The following is a 23,905-nucleotide window of genomic DNA, read 5'->3' on the forward strand; positions in this document are numbered from 1 at the left end:
CCATGGTTGCAGGAGCTCTGTTTGTTTGCTGTGCTGAATTTGAAATGGGTATGGTCCTCCCTCCTCCCAGGTGTATTTGTAAACTTCCTGGCTGTGATGTCATCATCATGTGCCAGGAAGTGTATTCCAGAGTGTTCTGAAGTGTTTTCCAGAGTGTTCTGCAGCACCTGCATTAAATTTTCAGCACAGTCGCTATTTGCGACACCCACTCGCAAATTGCAAGTCCGTTTTATGCGCGGTCGCAAAAAGCGACCTCGCAAACAGCGGACTCGCTATCTGCGGTGCAACTCCGTGTGCGAGTCGCAAATTGTCCTCGCACTTTCTACCTGCATTGCAGTTAGCGAGTCGCAAATACTTGCAATTTGCGAGTCGCAATTTTTTACCTACCTACATCTGGCCCCAAGTCTCTTGCTCAACGTTTATGTTAAAAATGATAGGTATGGGTGTGTGTATTTTCACTTTAAAAAAAACGTTACAGGGACATTATAGTTAGGTTCTGAATTTACCAGTTATTCTAAATGGAAGGGAGTGGGTCATCGAAATGTGGGCAGACTGACGGTGACAGCGGCCCAGTTACCTCCACCCATGTTGAAGATAGCTCTCTATTCACACCCCAAAGGAGATGCCTCAATTACCAAGTGAGACTTGAGACGAGTGAAAAAGTTGTGCACAGTGTGTTCATGATTGGTTATTAATGCTTTTGTTATGGTTGTATGGTGGTGAATATGCCTTTAGCCAGCTGGGGATGCTCAAGTGGGGCGTGTGGAGGGAGGGGGGTGTTAGATTGGATGCGTTACTTTGCCCATATAAAAACTGTGAAATTAATCTACTACCTAGTGTTAAACTGAGCCGTTACGACATGCTATTGTTATCTATCTGATAATAAGATACACAAAAGGCACCCACCACGCACTGCCTCAACTTTCTGGCCAGGAATGTGCAGGGGCTAAATAATCTGAAAAAAACAATAGACAAGTACTGGCGTACCTAGATAGGCACAATATGCAAGTAGCGTATTTACAAGAAATGCATCTTTCATGACGTACTGTTGAAATGGTGGGAGCGAGGTGGGCGGGATTCCGTTTGTTCTCATTCTACGCAACATACACCCACGGGGTATTGATACTAATAAAAAAAAGGATAAAGTTTGAGCCAGGGCATACAGAGGTAGACAGGAAAGGAAGGTATGTGCAGGTGCAGGGCAGGTTATGTGGTACCATGGTCACTATGTTGAATATATATTTTCCTAGTATGGATGACTTGGACTTTTTTCTACATATTTCGAATGACTACACGTGCTGCCGAACCTCCCACTGCCGTGGGGTGGAGATTTTAACTTATGCCTGGATCCAGGAAAATATATATCAGCTACATCTAATAGCCCAGATTAGCGAGCTGCCAAAATAATGAAAGAATACATGATTGAATACGGTGCTATAGACGTCTGGCGACTGTGACATCAGGGAGGTAGAGAAGGTACATATACATCATCAGTGCACGGGACATGCCCCCAGTAGATTACTGGCTGCTAACAAGAGATTGCCAATATGGGTGGAAGGGGTAAGGCATCTACTCTATCTGATCATGCCCCAGTACGCCTCTCATTACATATACGCACATATACGCCCTGGCAATACAGCTAGAGATTACTACATGCAGCCCTGCTCAATCATGTGTCCAGAGAGATTAAGCACTAATGAAAATACACTAGAGGTACTGGAACAGGCATTTGCATCCAACCCATCCCCAGCTTCTCTGACACACATCAGGGAGCAAGTGACGAGTATAACGAGTTAGCAGAAAGTGAAGTCTGTTATCTATTGAGGAGACATGTAGTACATGCTTACGGAGAGGGGGGATGGCCAGGTGGGATACTGGCCAACTGTAGGAAGTTGGCTCTGTATGTGCTATTTCAAAGTAAGGAATAGCATGCACAGAGTCCAAGGGTTCCCCTTAGAGGTAAGATAGTGGCGAAAAGAGATACTACTAATGCTCTATTTTGTGGTAGTGTGGTCGAGCAGTAGGCTTATCCAAGGAGTAGTGTTAAGCATTTGTTGTACATACACACAGGCAATAAATGAGGAACACACACTCAGAGACAAATCCAGCCAATAGGTTTTGTTATAGAAAAATATATTTTCTTAGTTTATTTTAAGAACCACCGGTTCAAATTCTACATGTAATATCTCATTTGAAAGGTATTGCAGGTAGGTACTTTAGGAAATTTGAATCATTACATTAGCATGTATACTTTTTACATACAACACAATAAGCTGTTTTAAAAGTGGACACAGTGCAATTTTCACAGTTCCTGGGGGAGGTAAAGTAATGTTAGTTTTAACAGGTAAGTAAGTCACTTACAGGTTTCAGTTTTTGGTCCAAGGTAGCCCACCGTTGGGGGTTCAGAGCAACCCCAAAGTTATCACACCAGCAGCTCAGGGCCGGTCAGGTGCAAAGGTCAAAGAGGTGCCCAAAACACATAGGCTATAATGGAGAGAAGGGGGTGCCCCGGTTCCAGTCTGCCAGCAGTTAAGTACCCGCGTCTTCGGAAGGCAGACCAGGGGGGTTTTGTAGGGCACCGGGGGGGGGGGGGACACAAGTCAGCACAAAAAGTACACCCTCAGCAGCGCCGGGGCGGCCGGGAGCAGTGTGCAAACACGCGTCGGGTTTTCAATGGTTTCCTATGAGAGATCAAGGGATCTCTTCAGCGTTGCAGGCAGGCAAGGGGGGGCTCCTCGGGGTAACCACCACCTGGGCAAGGGAGAGGGCCTCCTGGGGGTCACTCCTGCACAGGAGTTCCGTTACTTTAGGTGCTGGGGGCTGCGGGTGCAGGGTCTTTTCCAGCCGTCGGGAAATGGAGTTCAGGCAGTCGCGGTCAGGGGGAGCCTCTGGATTCCCTCTGCAGGCGTCGCTGTGGGGGCTCAGGGGGAACAACTTTGGTTACTCACAGTCTTGGAGTCGCCGGAGGGTCCTCCCTGAGGTGTTGGTTCTCCACCAGTCGAGTCGGGGTCGCCGGGTGCAGTGTTGCAAGTCTCACGCTTCTTGCGGAGAGTTGCAGGGGTCTTTAAATCTGCTACTTGAAACAAAGTTGCAGTTCTTTTGGAGCAGGGCCGCTGTCCTCAGGAGTTTCTTGTCTTTCTCGAAGCAGGGCAGTCCTCGGAGGATTCAGAGGTCGCTGGTCCCTTGGAAAGCGTCGCTGGAGCAGGTTTCTTTGAAAGGCAGGAGACAGGCCGGTGAGTCTGGGGCCAAAGCAGTTGGTGTCTTCTGTTCTTCCTCTGCAGGGGTTTTTCAGCTCAGCAGTCCTCTTCTTCTTGTAGTTTCAGGAATCTGTTTTCCTTGGTTCAGGGAAGCCCTTAAATACTAAATTTAAGGGCGTGTTTAGGTCTGGGGGCTTAGTAGCCAATGGCTACTAGCCCTGAGGGTGGGTACACCCTCTTTGTGCCTCCTCCCAAGGGAAGGGGGTCACATCCCTAATCCTATTGGGGAATCCTCCATCTGCAAGATGGAGGATTTCTAAAAGTTAGAGTCACTTCAGCTCAGGACACCTTAGGGGCTGTCCTGACTGGCCAGTGACGACTCCTTGTTATTCTCATTATTTTCTCCGGCCTTGCCGCCAAAAGTGGGGGCCGTGGCCGGAGGGGGTTGGCAACTCCACTAGCTGGAGTGTCCTGCGGTGCTGGCACAAAGGGGTGAGCCTTTGAGGCTCACCGCCAGGTGTGACAGCTCCTGCCTGGGGGAGGTGTTAGCATCTCCACCCAGTGCAGGCTTTGTTACTGGCCTCAGAGTGACAAAGGCACTCTCCCCATGGGGCCAGCAACATGTCTCTAGTGTGGCAGGCTGCTGGAACCAGTCAGCCTACACAGATAGTTGGATACAGTTTCAGGGGGCACCTCGAAGGTGCCCTCTGGGGTGTGTTTCACAATAAAATGTACACTGGCATCAGTGTGCATTTATTGTGCTGAGAAGTTTGATACCAAACTTCCCAGTTTTCAGTGTAGCCATTATGGTGCTGTGGAGTTCGTGTTTGACAGACTCCCAGACCATATACTCTTATGGCTACCCTGCACTTACAATGTCTAAGGTTTGGCTTAGACACTGTAGGGGCACAGTGCTCATGCACTGGTGCCCTCACCTATGGTATAGTGCACCCTGCCTTAGGGCTGTAAGGCCCTCTAGAGGGGTGACTTATCTATACTGCATAGGCAGTGAGAGGCTGGCATGGCACCCTGAGGGGAGTGCCATGACGACTTACTCATTTTGTTCTCACTAGCACACACAAGCTGGTAAGCAGTGTGTCTGTGCTGAGTGAGGGGTCTCCAGGGTGGCATAAGACATGCTGCAGCCCTTAGAGACCTTCCCTGGCATCAGGGCCCTTGGTACCAGAGGTACCAGTTACAAGGGACTTACCTGGATGCCAGGGTGTGCCAATTGTGGAATCAAAAGTACAGGTTAGGGAAAGAACACTGGTGCTGGGGCCTGGTTAGCAGGCCTCAGCACACTTTCAATTCAAAACATAGCATCAGCAAAGGCAAAAAGTCAGGGGGTAACCATGCCAAGGAGGCATTTCCTTACACCAACAAACTCAAGTCCCATCGTGCCTAAATCCAAATTGAGAAGATAGCTTGACCAAATGTCAAGATGTCCTATGATACCAAATCAATCACTGAGCAATTTTCACTATTTTATGCAGCATTATATGAGCCATGGGAGACAGCGACACCAATAGAGATTAGTCAATACATACAGGATATCGCACTGGCTTGGCTGCGAGCCAAAAGGAAATTATTAAGTCACCCATTCACAACTGATGAAATAAAAGATGCTAGAAAAAGCCTGCCAAATGGTAAAGCTCTGGGTCTAGACAGACTGGGTAGCGAATTTCATAAGGAGTATGTAGGCCTGCTGACGCAACATCTCCTGCAACTGTATGAGGAAGCTTATGAGGTGCAGTGTCTTTCCCCAAGCCTTAGAGAGGTGCTTATAATCACACTCCTAAAACCAGAAAAGCAACCAGACCACTGCGAATCATATATGCTATTATTACTCATCAATCAAGACACAAATTCTGGCTTAACTAAATGTTCTATGCCGGTTCCCCCTGTTATCCAACATGGTTCTGCTCGATCAGGCGGGGTTCATCCCCTCCCGATGCACCACTCACAATCTCCACACGCTTTTCGCACTACTATATCATCTAGATCCCTCCATGAAGGCTGCTGATGTCCTATTAGATACCGCCAAGCCACTTGACTCCATCTCTTGGCCCTATATGTTCACCATTTTGCAGCAAATGGGCATGACTATGAAAATTCTTCACTGGATCCGGTGGCGAGGCTCTACATCCATGGGTTGGTCTCGGACTCGTTCGAGGTGTGTAGGGGTACCCGAGAAGGGTGCCCCCTGTCACCAATGATATTTGCTTTTGCTGTAGAGCTGCTGGCCTGCATAATTAGACAAAGGCATGCCGCAGCATCACTTAGATTTAGACAATATCCCCTAGCCCATCTCACTGTATGTGAATGACATGGTACCCTATGTAAGAGATTGTGAGATCCACCTAACCATTCTAATAAGAGAATTTATACAGTTCAAGAGGCAGACAGGACTTAGCATTAATTGGGATCAGTCCTATGTATTACCCCTAATGACTAGTATGGAGGGATTTCCCATAGAGTGCCCTTAGCAGTAGAGCAAAGACCTGGTGAAATGGGAATATGGGTGCACAGAGATCCTGAACTGGTGATACGGTGGAACTAAAGCAGAGCATTAACCAAACTAGAAGAACATACACAGCAGTGGTCACGTCTGCCATTATCGCTGTCAGATGGAATAGCGATAATCCAAATGAATATTCTGCCCGAATTTCTCTACCTATTTGTAAATATATTGATACCCCTTGCACAGGGCAGCTTTAATGCTACAAATATCCAACACTATTACCTGTGCGTACAGGCACAACACACACAGCTTTGGGCACACCGTGAAAAATACATGCCTCAACTAGTAATAGAATATGACGTAGCACATCCTATACCATTGACTTCACTGCTGTTACATACAGAAGTACTACCCAGCAGCATTAATACAATCAACTGCACACTGAAGGTGTGGAAGGAAATAGGAGCTAAGACAACTAAAGGGCCCCTATAAGCACCGGAGATGCCAATAGCATACCACGCAGAGCGGCCAGTGAAACAAGAGCCCAGAACACTGAAGCTCCTCAAAGAAGAGTGTCTCAAGAAAATGGGTGATCTGCTCCAGAATTACTATTTATTTAGGTTTCCAGCATTATCGCAGTGAAGTTGGGTAGCCCCACTCATTAATTTCACATACCTACAGCTACAATCAGCTTTGAGGGAGCACTACCAGACATTTCCGTAACCTTCCCAAACCTTCAAAACCTTACAATTGGTACTTACAACTACAACTCACAAAGGGCTAATAACAAAGATGTATACAATGGCACAAATAGAGGAGGGCATATCTGATGCAGCAGTGTTGGATAGATGAAATAGGACACTAGAAAACACACTAACGCAGGTGGAGTGGGATAGCTGCTATGAACTCACGGGAAGGCTGACTGCCAATAGGAATCTTCAAATTATACATTTTAAATTTCTAGAGCATGTATACTATACACCCACAAAACTGCTTCAATATGGTTTGCAGCAGACAGATACCTGTGACCGATGTAGCAATCCAGGAGCAGATTTCATGCATCTAGCTTGGGGGTTTAGCAAGATATATAAATACTGGGAATCGATAATAAGGACAGTAACGCAAGTTGTATCGGAAATGGTGCAATGTGAACCTAAGGTATGCTTACTGGGGTATGTCAAACCACTGAAGCTGGCAAGTAGCAAGTTTGTAGATGTTGCCTTGCTATTACCAAAGAGAAGGGTTGCCAATCATTGTGGGGGGAAAAACAAGTCAGACTATGATACAATGGTTTCAAGATATAGCTCACTGTAGGGACCAATTGGAGAAATATGCAGAAGAACTCCGAGTCTTCCCAACCTAAGAACTATTGGGCCCCCATGACAGCTCATCCTGGGCACCGTGGCACTACCAGATAAGGGGTACGAATGATGACAGTAACTGACTCTAAAGTATGATTAATGCACGGATTACATAAATATATTTAAACACACATACAGGTGAATGATTATGTGAAAAAGAAATCTGTAAAACGGCAAAGAACTCATGATATGCATTATAGGCAATTGTTGTAAGTTGTGCTAAGATACTTTAACATTAAAATGTTCCATTAAAAAAAAAAACTTCAGTATCCATCAAGATTGGAACATTAATCCTATCACTTTAAAAGTCAGAAGAGAGCCTAGCATTTTACCTCAGTCTTTGAATGTATACAAAATGTGACTAGGTAATTACAGAATTTAAAGGGTACAGGGGCAAACTCATCGTGGACAGCCTTAAAAAATAAAACCAGCAAATAGAAAGCCATAAAATCTGCGTTACAAAATCACAAAGTCAATGGTAAGCAACTGCCGGAATGCATTCCCAGGAAAGGTTTCAGAACGTCCTAAAGATGTCTTTATCTGTCTAGTGGACTTCGACCTAAAAATGAAGTTTGCTCAAGGGCATGAATTATTGTGAGTAATTCTTATTTTTACATATTTAAATATCAAAATGCGTTTTCCCATTGAAATTATAAAAAAATTGCGAAGAGCTTGCATGTGAGAGCGCTTTATTGCTCAACCTTATAAAGTGCAATTTATCCTCTCAATTACTGGAGAAGTTTCTACTTAAATAGGAATATTCATTTATTACTCCCAAAATTGCATTACCCAGGTAACAATTACACTTTAGTGCTTTTTTCTTTCCCCTAAAAACTAAGATTTCTGTCTTTGTTATACTGGCCTTTAAACAAAGGCTTTAACACTTAACTGTGTACCACCTTCAGCCTTCTCTGAAGGCCTATAAGAGTCTGGTCAAATAAAATTATATTATCTGCACTGAATACATGAGGTTGTGCAGCTGGTTTGATCCTGCTTATGAGAGGTAATTTTTTACATCCTGGAGCGGGCGTGTGAAATCTGAAGGATAAAGTGAAAATAATAAAAAGGTGCCAACACACAATCCTGTTTTCACCCTTGTAAAGTAGGAATACGGCTATGAAGGCCCTTAATCTGCCCCCCACATTCCAAGAAGAATTTTGGACCATGTTGAAGAGGGAAGAGACACTAATAGTTGAAGTGAGCAACTCAGGATACCCAGCGCAGACAACATTTTGTACACTTTGTCTATCCAGAGAACTGAATCTAGTAGAGGAGTCAGTAAGAGCAGCAAGATAAATGACTTATTCATTCAATAAAAAAAAATGCAAAACTGCTATTGTCCATTACCAACCAATTTACTCTGAAGTCTCTCTGTTCTAGAAGAACAATGTTTGCATCCTGTGCCAAACTCTCCAAGTGCTCATAGCACAGATTTTCTCCGCTGGATCCAGTAATTCAATTTGACAACAGTTTCCTTGGGCATGTCTACATCTTTTCCTGAGCAGGTAGACAACAATATTCCCTTTCCAGGATTTTGGGAACTGACCAGATTAAGAACAAATCTTGAATAAGGGCACCAGCAGTTTGGCCCAAGGTTCAGGAATATTTTTAATACCAGAATTGGAACTTCATCTGGCCCCTTTGAAACAGAAGATCTGGCTCTTTTAATATACCCCATTATCTGGTCACAGAAAGTGGACTGAATGAATTCAGGCATCAGGGAAGATATCTCAAAGATATCTGCATCCTTATTGGACCAGTATAGCTCCTTGATGTAGCCAGACTAAGTTTCCACTGCTAACTCATTAGCTGTCAGGCTCTTTTTCAAGCAGGAGTTTTGGGCACTGATATGACAAAAGTCTGCCTTTTTCTCTCTGAAGCCGCTTGCTGTAAGGAAGCTCAAAACAGGTACAGCTGTCTATATTCTAAAGACCTTTGGATGTTTGTCCTTTTCTTTTTCAGAGATTGTATTGCTTTTTTACAAAATGAAGAGAAAATTATGTAATGGTTGGGGAATAGCTGATTTATTTCTCCTGCTCCTTTACATATTTTGCCACAGCAATGAATAAGGTTGGAGGAAAATAGTGATTACCAAAAGTTCCCCCATAGTGTTAGACTGCAGTACAATCTTGAATTTTGGAGGATTAATTATGCTATACAACTTTTACTTGGGGGGGAGGGGGAGATCAAGTAGATTCTACTTGCTTATTTAGGGAAGAAATTCTTGAAGTTGAAACCCATAAACTACAACACACTGAAATAGGTTATGGCCTGAGATGGAGATTCAGAGTGCACACCACAAATCACATGGTATGCTACCACCTCTCGCTCTGCGTGGAGACTGCCCTGAGCACTTGGCTCGTCCCAACAGCACTCACCCCACTATCAAGAGGGCAACCAGCCACACTCCAACCCTTACCCATTCAACGCACACTCACACTAACCATCAACAACAACAGTTGAACACAAATTGCAGCATCAGAAGCTGTGGAGAAGTATTTTTCAATATCTTTATTCAAATATTCTTAAAGTACTATATTAATGCAAGATGTTACTGAAAGTGATTTCTCAGAGTCAAACAGCAGTCCTTATGACTAAGCTCTTTGTGGAAAATGTTAATGCCGGCTCCAGTGATATCAAATGAGTTATGTTATTCCTATTACACGTCATATGCGTAGTACGGTCTCAAGCTTCATGGGAAACACGAAGAAATAGAGAAGCTATCCCAAAGCATTGTGTCAGAAAGATGGGAGGATATAAAAATTACAATATTTTTCAAGGTACTCATTATGTCATGCCTTAGGGCAAGGAATATCATACCTAGCATATATAGAAACCTGATTAAAGAAGTACAATACCCTATTATGGTACAACAACTCCATTCCAAGTTTTGCCCATGGGAATGGAGGACAATGTGGTAAAACTGCATGTTTTACCCCCATTTTCAGCTGCAAGACTCAGAATATTGCAGAGGCTAAGTTTGAAATGTGCATACTATGTATCATTTGATTCAACATAAACTTTCTTTGCACCTGATTCTGCAATGCAGGGGTACTCAGAATGAGGCTGAAGAGTTAATAAAGTCAACCAATCAACGATACTGGGGAATTTCTTCAAACTTAGCAATGCAGGTTAAATAAATGCTCAGCCTACTGCAGAAAGGCATGAGTGAACCTATATCTGGACACACCTGGGCATCTGAAATCATTACAGTACCCAATATACAATCCAATAGAGAAATCAGAATCTGTGTAGACATAAAACAACCCCACATAGCTAAAGAGACGGAAATACACATGTACCATGTACACAAGCCATTACCATTCAGTGGAGTGTGGCACAAGCATTTTCAAAGCTTACCTCTATAAGGACTACTATTAGGCAGAAGTAGAAGAATCCTCCAGATACTGCACGGTTTTTGCAACCCATCTATGACTATTCAGTTACAAGCATTTGACCTTAATTATTTATGTACTACAAAGGTCTGCCAAGAAAAATAATCATATAACACCAGCAAAAACTACAGGGATAACACTACAATGTTTGGCAAGTCCTGAAATACTGTATAAACACATCGTTTCAGACCAAAGCAAGCAACTAAACACAGCTAAAGCCATCACCAGGGCACCTGCTCCCACTGACATCATGCTACAGTTTCTATTGGGAATGGCTAGCCATGATGTCTTTTAAATTCAAGACATCACCTTTCTGACTACTTTGTTAAGACACAGTACACAACAAAACTGACAAGAAGGCAAGGCAGGCCAACAAAAGATAATATCACGCACTCTTAACCAGTTATATTAAAGTACTGATTTTCTCTCATCATATTTATTCCTTGATTTAATAAATCTTGCCATCTTTATATTTCATTATATGCAAAAAAGTTGACATTTACACTTATGGCCTGATTTAGATTTCGGCGGACGGGGTACTCCTTCTAACACTGACAGATAAATGTACTCGCCCACTTGCTATGGCAAGCCATATTTTATTAGGCTGAGCTATTTTTAGGAAATACTCGTCCCTTCTGGCGAGCTGACAAAGAACAGGTGTTCTGTTCAGTCAGAAAGTGAAAGACATCTTTAAATCTTCTTCCTGTCACATTTGGTCAGTGTTCAAAGACAGAGATCAAAATTTAGTTTATCTTCTTGGAATAATTTTTCCTCCTGACTGCAAAGTTCCAGGAGTTTGTAAGGTGAACTATCTGACCTGTTGTACCAAGTGTGTGAAATGAAAGGGTGTAGGGTGTCAGATTTTTCCTAACACACAACATGTAAATAAGTAAGTCAATTATACAAACATTTAAAAATATACTTCAGTAGTAGTGAAAGCCCATTTTTGTACTTCTGCGCGATGAAAAAAAATATTCTAATAGGATGAAATCAAATCAGGATACTTTACTTGGTGATGTGCAAATGATAAATATGTTTTCTGAAATCCAATTTTCACAGATTATTGTAAGTATACTATATAGTTTTATCAGTAAAGCTGCAAGTTAGTGGAAAGAGATTTGGACATTTCTTGGAACTTTACTGTTTGTAAATGACAGTGCGCTGCCACATCATGCTTTAGTAATATATTTATTAAAAGTGAGTGTATAAACAAACTGAGAAACATTCCTGCATTTATGGCAATGCTATTAGTAAACTAAGGGGCAAGTCACGGACCATGTGTACCCTACATGTGGGCTAGAATCTTATTATACATGGAGCAAACATTTAGTCTATTTAATCAAACAAAAGAGTCTTTTTTTGTACAGCATAAACACTCAACTCACATACTTGAAGGTGCACTCATCTGAGAATGAAGAAAAAAGCGACTCCATAAAATAAAATATTTGCCTAGGATCGAACAATTTGAGACCTGTTTACAGGTCAAGTACATTACAGTTAGGTCAAGTAGAATACTCAACCTGCAGGTTTAGTAACATGTTTATGATGTTTCAAGGCCTTCCACTCTAACAGAGTAATCTGTCCACCGAAATCTAGATCAGGCCCTTAATATTCTATAGCACAATTGATGTTTAAAAAAAAAAAAGACATCTTCCTTTTAAAGGGCAAATTATATTAGGCATTTCATTCACACTAACACAATATGATTTTCTGGGTACATCCTGATGGGCATAGACGAGAGATTTAATGCAGCTTTATCACTTTAGTCTATCAATGTTTTCCATTTTTTTTAAATATCCTCCTCCTTCCATCAACCACCATTTAGAAATATCAACTTTGTTCAATAAGTATCAGCTCATTACTTGTCTTCTTCCTCTGGATAAATATACATGCCTGTTGTTTTTACACTGCTCTTGTAAAAAGCTTATGTCTTCAAATATGCACAAGCTCTAAAATGTTGTGGCTCTGGTACAGATGTGAGCAATTACCTTTTTCCTACATGGAAAATAATTCACAATATTAATAGAACATAACACATCACTACAAAAGCAATGCCAAGATGCCACTTGGAGTTGTGGCCTAAACGTGTAGGTTTATAATTTTTGTATTGTAGTGTTTTGTCCATCAGGGAGAGTATGAGTTGTGATTCATAGTATAGGAGAAGACATTGATATTGTGAGAGCGTATGATGCTAGATAGAGGTCCTATGTATGCATTGAAGATGGTTAGGCTCAGGGCAGATCCTTGTGGAACTCCACAGATGAGATTACGGGCATCCAAGAAGCATGGTGCCAAGCTGATTGACTGGGTCCTTCCACTCAGGAAGGAGCCCATCCATCTGTTGCTTGTCTTTGGATTCCTATGTCATGTAGGTTTTGGATGAGGATAAGGTGGGAGAGTGTTTCAAATGCTACGACGAGTTCCAAGAGGATAAGGGGTACCATGTCTCCTACGTCCTGTCATGCAGATGTCATCCATGGTAGCGATAAGGGAAGTTTCCATGCAGTGGTTGGGTCTGAAAGCAAACTGAGCGGTGTCAAGTAGTTGGTGGGCGTTGAGGTGCTCGGTGAGGTGTCAGTTGATGATTTTCTCCAAGACCTTGGCTGGGAATGATAGAAGGGAGACTGGTCTGCAGTTGGTGAGCAGTGAAGGGTCTGAAAAAGGTTTCTACAGCAATGAGGGGACAGCTGTGTTTTTCCAAGCACCTGGGAAGGTTGTGTAAGAGGTGAAGGCATTTAACATGGGTGTGAGCATGGCACTGATGGGATGCATTAGTCTAGAGTAGGCGTGGTGGGGGAGGGATCCGATGACCCTCCCTCCCCCAAATGGATGGACTTTATGGTGGTGGCGGTTTCCTCTAGGGTGATGAAGGGCCAAGTGAACAGCATTGGTTCTCTGAATAAGATCGGGAGTCGTTTGGCAAGGTCTGTTGAATTTGGTTGCAGGCAGAAGTTTGTGTAAATGCCAGTGATTCTGTTGCTCACAAATTGAGAGGGGTTGTTGCAGAAGTCCTGCAAGTGGGTGATGGAGAGGAGGCAGCCGATAGTGAGGTGAAAGCTTTAACAATATTTATTTGCTCCTGTTGGTGCTGGCATTAATGTAGTCTGCCACTGTGGCAGGTTTGGGGGTCCAAATCATTAGGTGGTAGTGTCTTAGAGTGGTTTGACCATGCTCCTGCCTGCATTATCCTAGCTCATTCTCCATTTGTGCTCCAGTTGTTTGCAGTGGAGTTCCTCTGTGTGCCAAACGGCCTAATGTCTGGTTCTGGTTGTATGCTGTGTTTGAGGGTGGCAATGAAGTCAGCATAGGAAGTGAACCAACTGCTGGAATCCTTGATGGCTTTGGGGGAGCGGTTGCTGTTTCGGTCTGTGGGTGTTGAAAGCAGTGTTCCAGTCCTTGTCAGTGATGCGGTTCCAGATTTCCAGTCTGACCCTTTATCCTTGGACTGCAACTGTCAAAGTTGCCATGATCACAGCAATATATCACAAAAAAACTAACAATCTTTAAGGTATTGAAAGAATGCCTCTAACACATTTGCTAATGAGAGGAAAAGACGCCATTTATCAAAGACGTCACTTTCAAATATTTACTCTTGCTATATTATCGTAGCAGGTTTAGAAACATTATCAATCAATTGCTTTTACAATTAATTTATAAATAACAGAGACTATGATCCTCAGTGTTACTGATCTCTATTTCGTCTCCAACAACCCTAAAAATGCTCTCATGTACAGCACTTCATTGAAATGCTTTGGTTTTCAATAAATTAATAAATATAATTTAGTCAGCGATCGCTCGAAAAAGAGGAAGACACAGCCAAAGCAGGAGAAATTCAGCATCTTTCCGAATTAACGGCTGCCTTAATAAAATTTATTTCTGCATTTCCCCAAAGCAACAAGCTAACCAGACAAACATGCGGGTCATGGGTTTATTTACCACTCGTATCCAAGAGAACTGTGATGGACGGGGGTGAGGAGGTGGATACAGGTACATCACACACCAGGATATCACTCACACTCTTGAATTACTTAGATTGTGTACGATTTATAATGAGCACAAACGGGTGCACAGTATTCAGCAGACTAGGTGTGTAGAGACGGAGCAGCAGCATAGATCGCTCAGTGTCAGGGCAAACGAACTGACCTACTATTTTGCTTCTCTTCTTGGCGATGATTACCTCAGGAAACCTCGTTCTCTTTCACAACATAGACCAAACCTACAGAACTCTTCTCTCTCCGCTAGCGGGAGTGTAACCCGTTCGCAGCCTTTGCTCATAAGGATGAAAGAAGAGGAGACCTGCTGTACTCTCCAATTCGAACACTGAAGGAACGAGACTCCTTAACACACTGGAACATTGTTACAACTTAAATACAAGTACCCAACACTTCAACGGGAACCGCTTCACCTGAACACATGTTCCAGCTCCGCCCCATTTCATCTCTCTATACATGCCCTTGTCCACAAGGTCTCACTCTTTCCCTTTACCTGTCCTCATGACCCCAGACACGCCGTGTTCCTCTTCCTCCTTCCCATCGGGCTCTGACAGTGAGCAGCCTCCCCAGAGCCGACGGACACCTCGAAACCCTGTCCCAAGCCGGCTCAGTAGCGGCGCTGCCACCCTGGAGGCCGCCATCACTGGACTTGTGACGGATGAAACACTAGAGACTGAGGAGGGACACAAGCTGTTTGCGTTCCCACTGGCGGCCACCTTGGAATGTAGCTCGTTTCATTAACTGCCAGCAGAAATTCTCCAGAAAAGACAACCAAAAATGTTGAATTGAGCATGAAAACACACAATAAATAGCTCCAAATACGTTTGATTTTGGAAGTAGGTTAACGCGTGTTAATTGAGATAACAATAAAACATGGAAAATGTTGGTTAGTGTTGGCATGTCCGTTCTGAATTGTTTCATGTTCGATTTAAGCATTGCCTGTATCCTATAGTTAAGGATTCCTGTTGAAATTCACTGATTTTATTACAAGACAGGAGGCTCATATTATGCTATTCTTTTCATGCTTTATTTCAAACAGCAGCCAAGAACTACAAATCCCAGAATCCCTGGGGAAAAAAACTACAAAACTGCATCACAAAGGGGCCCACCACTCACACAAGGAGCCCCATAATAACTATCTGACTAAGAGCATCAAGTCCTCTTTTCTTGCTGCTCGCAGCCAAGCTAAGTACTCTGCTCGCATTTATATTTTTCTTATTGCATTATACTGTTTATTTGTGTGTTTTTCTAACATTTATTGCCGTATTCTTACATTGTTATGGTTTGTACCTTGTGTTGAACTGTACTCTGTGATATATTTCTATCAAGCACACTCGCACGCTTCATTTGCGCTGTTTCGCGCTTGCAGGCCGGCTGTCAGAACATTCTATTAACGTTCTAACTGCCGCGCCTCAGTCAACGGCATTCCTGGCATTTTTCACACGCTTGGTAGCGTGTGCTTCGGATTCTTTCACACTTGACTGCATTTAACAAGCGTTTCCTTCTAAATCCTTTCCGCTTCATTAAGCGGCTCTGCAGCGTTTTCAGCTTCACACGCTTGATTGCTTTTCTCTAAAAGAACGCGTTTAAGCAGGAATTCCTCAGCCTCATTACACGCTTAGCTGTGTTTCAAGCGTGTTTTCCCTCAGGTTAGTGGCACGCCCCCTCACACCCCCGGCCAGCCTCTCCAGGCAGTCACTCCCCCTTTATAATACTAGCATTTTAACCCCTTATGAATTAATTTTCTTTCGTTTAACAGGATTTTTACCTGTTTCTTCACCTCTTTATCGATGTTAACAATTTGTTATCTGCTAATATTACCCTTTTTTCCCCCATTATGTCAGAGGACGACCAAACCCAATCCATGAAGGATAATTTGAAATCCTTTATTAAGGAATCAGTCCAACACGGTGTTTCAGTGTCTATGTTGGACATTTAAAAACATTTGGAAGCCTCTATCTCAAAAATGCTTCACGCACCCAAGGTGAATCCTCTTTTGAGAGGTAAGAAACATGTGTCTCATTCCCATGAGAGTTCAAAAGTCGTTTCCCATAAATTTGGGCCTCCAACCCGAGAGGCAAATTCCTCGGGGCTCCCCACCCCCCCTTAATATTCTTCCTTTACGGGACACGGACAGTGATGGGGATGATGTCTTCCAAGACACACTAAATGATGATTATTTTGATGGGCCTCTGGAGAAAAGGCGAAAAATTTCTCCTCATGAGTACTCCCCTCACTTAGTGCCCGAAGCCCTGGTGGACCCTGTTGGCGACCCCATGTTTGACCCTACTTCTATCCATCATCCCAATTCCTCGGAATGGTTCCCCTCCGACCATGTTTTGGATTATGTTTCTTTCTATCTCCGCCATCCCCTGGATAAGTCATCCAGAAATAAATTAAAATCTGAATGTCCCAGACCCTCCCTCCCCTGTAAGGTTACAGATACCCTGCCATTGATCCCAATATGCTTCTCTTCTTCATTAAATCTGGGACAGACCCCAAGAAAGGAGTGGACCGGGCCTGGTCAAATTGTCAGGACAGGCTCCTAGACTTGGTGGGTCCCCTCACCAGGATCTTTGACCTTGCTGAAGAAGCCAAGATTGAAGGCTCACAAGTGGATACGGAGACCCTCTCCAACTGGGCTCAACGGGCGATTTGTATGTTGGGCAATGCCAATTCCTACATTTCACAGGAACGCCGCAAAAGCCTCCTCCTCAGGATTGATCCAAAACTCAGCTCTCTTGCTTCCAAGGAGGAAGGCCTTAACGCTGATGGTCTTCTCTTTGGGGACTCTTTTATAAAAGAGATGAGCAAGTACGTCTCTACTTTTAATTCCCTTGCTAAAGCCCATTCTTATATGAAATGAATATTTTCCAGTCAGGTTTTTGGAAGGGCCGGCAAAGGAAGGAGCCGTTTTGCCGGCCGCTTCTCAACAAGAGGTCAATCCCTCAACAGAGGCTCCTACCCTCAGACCAACCAGCTTGACGTATACCAAGGATACAAACCCTAATTCAACCCCCGCAGATTCCGCGGCGGCCGTAACAGGGGTTACAGAGCCAAAGGAGAACACCTTGCAGGTAAGAACTTTCAGTTCTGGCCTTCCTCCAGTAAGAGGCAGACTAGCTTTGTGTTTAAACGTTTGGTTGTCGATAACTTCCGACCCTTGGGTAATTCAGACCGTCCAAGGCTATTGCACAGACCTTTATCAGACCCCTTGTCAGCCCTCCCTTCCTCGTCCTCTTCTTTTTTCTCGCGATCAATCTCGCCTCATTAAAGACAAGATACAGGGTTTACTATCGAAACAGGCTATCAAAGAAGTGGTGTTCGACACTTCTGGGTTTCTCAGCAATATCTTTCTTGTTCAAAAGAAGAACAAAAAACATCGCCCGGTCATAAACTTAAAGGAGTTCAACAACTTCGTAGTGTATCACCACTTCAAGATGGAAACTATTCTCCATCTCAGGGATATCCTTCTTCACAACGACTGGTTAGTTCGCATATATCTTCAGGACGCCTACCTCTCAGTACCGGTGCATCCTTCTTTCAGGAAATTCCTTCAGTTCCAGTGGGAACATACTTTCTTTTGTTTCAAAACTCTTCCCTTTGGCCTTTCTTCCGCCCCTTGGTGCTTCACCAAGATACTCAAACCCGTGGTGGCCTTCCCCAGGGCTCAGGGGATACGACTAATCATCTATCTCGACGACTTCCTAATTATGGCTCAGGACAAGTCTTCCCTGATAACTCATCTAAAAAATTTTCAAGACCTCTTTTCTCGGCTGGGTTTCCTTATAAATTTCCAAAAGTCATCTCTAGTTCCTTCACAAACTCTCGAGTACCTGGGGTTCCTCGTCAACACTACCGAGTCGATTCTCCAACTTCCTCAAGACAAAGTTTCTTTAATAAACAAAGAAATTCATCATGCCTTGTCTCTCCCTTGTACTTCCCTCAGAGCACTGGCTCGTCTCGTAGGCCTCCTTTCTTTCTCCATCCAGGCCATTTTTCCGGGCCCTCTTCATTACAGAGCCCTTCAGAGGCTCAAGATCCGTCATCTTCAACAAGGTCTGTCATACTCGGATCAGGTTGTTCTCGACGCAGAGTCCAGGGAAGAACTCACATGGTGCATGAGTCATTTAGACTCCTGGAACGGGAAAATGATTTTCACTGCCGCCCCAGATCTTGTCTTTGAGTCAGATGCAAGTCTTACAGGCTGGGGTACAAGATGTTGTCCACACTCGACTGGCGGACCATGGTCCGCTCAGGAGTCGTCAATGCACATAAACTGTTTAGAGATGCTTGCAGGTTCCTTTGCCATCCAGTCCTTTACCAAAGACAGAGTAAAATGTTCCATTCTTCTCAGAATGGACAATCTATCTGCAGTAACTTACATCAACCGCCTGGGCGGGACACGATCCAAACCTTTGGCTCTCTTGGCCAAGAGTCTTTGGGAGTTTTGTCTTCACAAAAATATTTTGGTCAGAGCGGAATACCTCCCAGGCAATCTAAATGTAGTGGCCGATTGGTTCTCAAGACACGCCCAGGACTCAAGTGATTGGCGGCTTCACCCTTCCATATTCAAGCGTCTTTCTTCTATCTTCGGTACAATGTCCATAGACCTCTTTGCCTCAAGACTCAACTCCCAACTTCCCAACTTCTTCAGTTGGAGACCAGATCCTTTAGCCTTGGCTTCCAATGCTTTTCCCAAACGTGGCCTCCTTCCCTTCTGTACGCCTTTCCCCCCTTCCTCTTTATTGCCTGGGTCCTAGCACACAACCGCCGACAGCGTTCCTCCCTAGTTCTAAACACCCCATTCTGGCAGTCTCAACCCTGGTTTCCGACCCTTTTAGAACTCTCGTCAGATCTTCCAGTCCTGATCCCTCCTTTTCCAGACCTTTTTTGAATCCGCAGGGACTTCCTCACAACCTCATATTACAAGGTTCCCTATTTCTCATAGCTTGGAGAGTTTCGGGGCTTCCTGGAAAACCCCAGGAATTTCGCAACAGGCTGTCCAGTTCATCCAGCAATCCTGGGCTCCATGTACGTCAAAGATCTACTGCTCAGCCTGGTCGGTATGGTGTGGCTGGTGTATGGACGGGGATTCCAATCCCGTTTCAGCTGACGTTACCTTAATTGTAAATTTTCTAGCTTTCTTAGCCTCTCAAGGCAAGGCGTACCATACCGTCAATACCTATAGATCAGCGATCTCTTCAGAACACGTCAGGGTGGATGGTAGACCAGTGGGAGAACACCCCGTAGTTTGTCGCCTGCTAAAAGGAATACGTTTTTCCAAACCTCCAGCCCCTAACTATAATTCTATGTGGGATGTGAACTCCGTCCTTCGTCTTCTGCTTTCTTGGCCCGATAATCCTGACCTATCGTTGAAATATTTGTCTGCTAAAATCACTATGCTCCTCTGTCTTGTCTCCATCAAATGTGTTTCAGATGTAAAAGCTCTGGATGTTTCCTCCTTTCATTTTTCCACCTACGGTGTATGTTTTAATGTGGCTAGATGTAGTAAGACTAATTTGTCTTCTGTCCTTTATCCCTTTTTTCCCTCCCAACCCAAACTGTGTGTGGCTAATTGCTTGAAAACTTACGTTTCACGAACTGCAGATCTCAGGGTTGCTTCCTCATCTCAGTTGCTGATTTCCTATCAAAAAACCCACAAACCTGTTTCATCTCCCACTTTAGCTCGTTGGGTTAAGTGGCTGATGGATTGGGCTGGTGTCCCTATCGATATTTATGGTGCCCATTCCGTTAGAGGAGCTACAGCTTCTAGGGCCTTTTTGGCTGGGGCTAGCTTACGTGATATCCTTAGATCTGCAGATTGGTCTAACGTTAGTACGTTTAGAACTTTCTATTGTAAACCTGTTGATCATCCTTTGCAAACTGTTGTTTCATTGCTTGGAACAAGCATAATATGAGCCTCCTGTCTTGTAATAAAATTGAGATTTTCCTAGCCCTGGTGTCAGAAAGGCTAGATTTTATTAAAGACAAGGAGGCAAGTATTATCCCTCCTCTTCTAACCCTCCCTGTTCTTTTATTCTAGTTGCCTCAACCACAACCAACAACAGCGCTTCCGGCTGACCAGCTTCCATCAGCTCCTCCTTCTGGACCTTCTCATCAACCATCAGGATCTATAAAGACTTATCCTTTCCTTAGGGCTTTCTGCATAGACTTCCTTTCAGCATTTTTGACTCTTTATGGTTTATTATGTTTTTCCTCGGATTACTCTATTGACTGACTTTCGCAAGAAAAGAAGGCTTGATGCTCTCAGTCAAGATAGTTATTATGGGGCTCGTTGTGTGATTGGTGGGCCCCATTGTGACGCAGTTTTGTAGTTTTTTCCCAGGGATTCTGGGATTTGTAGTTTTTGTCTGCTGTTTGAAATAAAGCATGAAAAGAATAGCATAATACTCGCCTCCTTGTCTTTAATAAAATCTAGCCTTTCTGACACCAAGGCTAGGAAAATCTCAATTAATCTTCACTTTCTTTAGGAACCTACACGATTCTCCGAAGCTCGGTCGGCATCCACACTCGTGGGCCGCTTCCTTTTAGTACCTTTTTCAATTGCTGTGAGGTTGTACTTGCCAAAAAGTCTACCGATGCTGACCACCTTGAAATAACATGTCCAGTCAAAACTAGGCAGTGTATTCGTTCACAACTCTGAAGTTTCTCAGGTCCATTCATGAGTAGTTCATCCAGTTCAGGACAGAATGGACTACTCATGCATGTACATGGGAAGCTTGAGAGCTTTGTAAAATTGACCACAGTCTCAAGTTCAGAACTGACAGACTTTCAAGCTGTGATGAGTTGTTTAATTTCCTTACATCTCTTGTTATTTCCTTTTTGGGAGTGTATACTTTAAAAACATGATAAACATCAAAAAACGACCAGCGCAATTGATCTAGCTATATCAAGTAATAACAATAAAAAAAAAAGAGTAAGAGGATCACAGCAGAAAATGAGCATCAATAACGTTGATCATTTTACCGTAGATAAAAAGGCATTTCGCCTGAGGTTCAATGCACATTTCTAAGCTAGGCCCTCCTTAGGCCTGTTAGCGCAAATGTCTTGATTAGAAATTATTAATGAATGTTTATGTATTTTGCATAATGAATTTGGTAGAAATAAAATAACGTAGAAAAATAATGTGCGCATTTGAAACTGTGACCTCAGAGAATGGCAACCAGTATTCACGAAATGTACTAAATGAGTAATTAACATATATGAAATATTGAAAATGCATTAGATTAATGTAGTAATATATCATATTAAGAGTTATAACCTATGTTCTTTGCTTATTAATGTAGGCCTTAATTTAGCAAGTCTCTTGGCCTAGTCTTTCAAGGCCTCATGCAGAAGCTGTATTTCTTAACGTTCAATGGAAAATGCTGACTAAATGAACTATCGAAGAAACAACAAAAGGAGGGGCAGAAAATGGGATATTCGGATTGTAAACTCCTGGTCCCGTGCGTAAGGTTACCAATAGTCAATAAATCAAAAAAGATTACACACGGTTCCAAACAATGCAGAAGGTTTCTTTCAAGGGGATGGTTCAATCAGTGGATGGAAACCGAAATTTTCGAAGCCAGAGCCCTCACTCACCATCTGGTGACATGCTTCATCATAGGGCCCAGCTCCTCGTCAGGCCAGCGCTGCAATGCATGGATACCGGGGAATAGCAACAGGCGTAGGTGATCCGGCAGTGCCCGTCCCTTGTAAAAATCAGAGTGGATTTTTAGAGCCTGGTACTACCCCGATGAGGCCCTACCATTAGTTTTTGGAGGGTTTTGATTTCCTTATTTGTGGGAATATCCAAAGGATTAGGTATGTAATTAGGTCCTGAAGAATCGCATAAGATAATTCTTTGAAAAAAGCGACAAACATGTTGACCAACTACATAGAGTGACACAGGGGACCCTGTGTGCACTGTCTCTTTCTTACTATTTCCTATTAAGAGACACAACAACTATACCTACCTGTTTTTTTATGGGGTATGTGGACATTATTACACTAATTCCCCGTTCACTGGTTTTAATCATGACAGAGGTATCAGCATGAGAATAAAAATCATTAGTCGTTACCTCTAGTCATTTTTAACATTTTCCTATATACCAATCCTTCACTTTATTGTTTTTGACCGGCTATATACGATTCTTAAAAGATCTCCGGCAAAGAGCCCCCCTGTGGGGCCCGTCAGGCATTGCAGCGCCGGCCTTACGAGGAGCTGGGCCCTATGATGAAGCATGTCACCAGATGGTGAGTGAGGGCTCTGACTAAATGAACTAACCATGAACTGCTCATTGTTTAATAAAATGCTTGGTAGAAGCTTTCTATGAGAACCGACAGACAGGAGATGAAATTAGTAAAATTTGTTTCGTTTTATGTATAACATGCACAAGATGTACTTTCCCAGGACTCGAGCAATGAAGACACTGACTGAAGAAGAAGATGTAACATTTTTGATACCTGACGAGCCGGGTGATGAAAACATCGTAAAGCAAACCAATCAACAACATGTGAATTGTGAAATATTAGAATTCATAGATTTGGTGTATGGACATTATTGGGTAGAGTCATAAACGTACGACTAATTGACCAATTGGAAATTGGGGGTTAGTCTGGGTGACTTTGATATAACAACGTGACAGAGGGAAAAGTTTTAGATGTTAAGGGAGAGAAATTGCGAGACTGTTGAGGCGACTCGAGATTCTGTTATTGATCTCATACTCTCTCAGGGAGAGCCTGATGTGATGCTGATCAACCTGAGGACGAAGACTGCATGTTGCTGACCCATACCATGGACAGGTAGATATGACAATGTGACTGAATTGTATTTTTGTGCCTTTCCTTCTAGGTACCAACTGCACTCTCATAGTAGTATATGTTTAGCTAGATGTTTTCTAAATTCTTGTTCCAAAATTGTTTTGCATGAAGTCCCACATGCTGATGCTAATCTGGGTTAGATGAGAGTTTCCTTACATGACGATTGGCATATCACAGAGACAAATGATTGACGGACTGTCTTGCTGAACTTGATGGACAGGATTGAAATATTGAAGTTGATGCTTTTATTAATTTGTGCAAATGCTCTAGAAGGTACTATGATGCAAGCTTTGATTAGATTATGTTTTGGGCGTCTTCTAAGTAATTAATGCTGTTCGTACTTGAATTGAATTGAGTTTGACTTAATCACATGACTTAGTACTGTAACAAAAAGAGAAATAAAAATTACTAAAACGTATATTGAGGTGTGGTTATTCGTGGCTGAAAAGTCATGGTGTGATGTTTATTGCTTTTATTGATTATTGATTAATAATTGCATAATGGTTATTGAATTTTGTGCAATGATTACTGAGAACATTGGTCACATCATAGCTAGGTTACTCCATGCGAATCAAAAGGTTCATCGACCTATACGCGTCACCTTGTAAGTTTACTTATTAAGGACCGACGCGCTAACAGTTTTTGGTAGCAGCTTGATGGTTAGTTTCCTTGG

General features: G+C 43.1%; 1 protein-coding gene across 2 annotated transcripts in view; it reads right to left on the minus strand.

Moving 5' to 3' along the window:
• The window catches only part of DHX30 (DExH-box helicase 30), a 501,635-nt gene extending 486,531 nt beyond the window's left edge, over positions 1-15,104 (minus strand). The window contains exon 1 of one of the 2 annotated variants that reach the window (XM_069210866.1): positions 14,900-15,104. In XM_069210866.1, the coding sequence (XP_069066967.1) occupies positions 14,900-15,047 (148 nt within the window). In that variant the 5' untranslated portion in view covers positions 15,048-15,104. The remainder of the gene's footprint in view (positions 1-14,899) is intronic. The other variant, XM_069210867.1, reaches the window with a different exon arrangement.
• Positions 15,105-23,905: the final 8,801 nt, after the last annotated feature.

Source organism: Pleurodeles waltl, chromosome 10 (genome assembly GCF_031143425.1).
Source record: "Pleurodeles waltl isolate 20211129_DDA chromosome 10, aPleWal1.hap1.20221129, whole genome shotgun sequence".
Classification (NCBI taxonomy): domain Eukaryota; kingdom Metazoa; phylum Chordata; class Amphibia; order Caudata; family Salamandridae; genus Pleurodeles; species Pleurodeles waltl.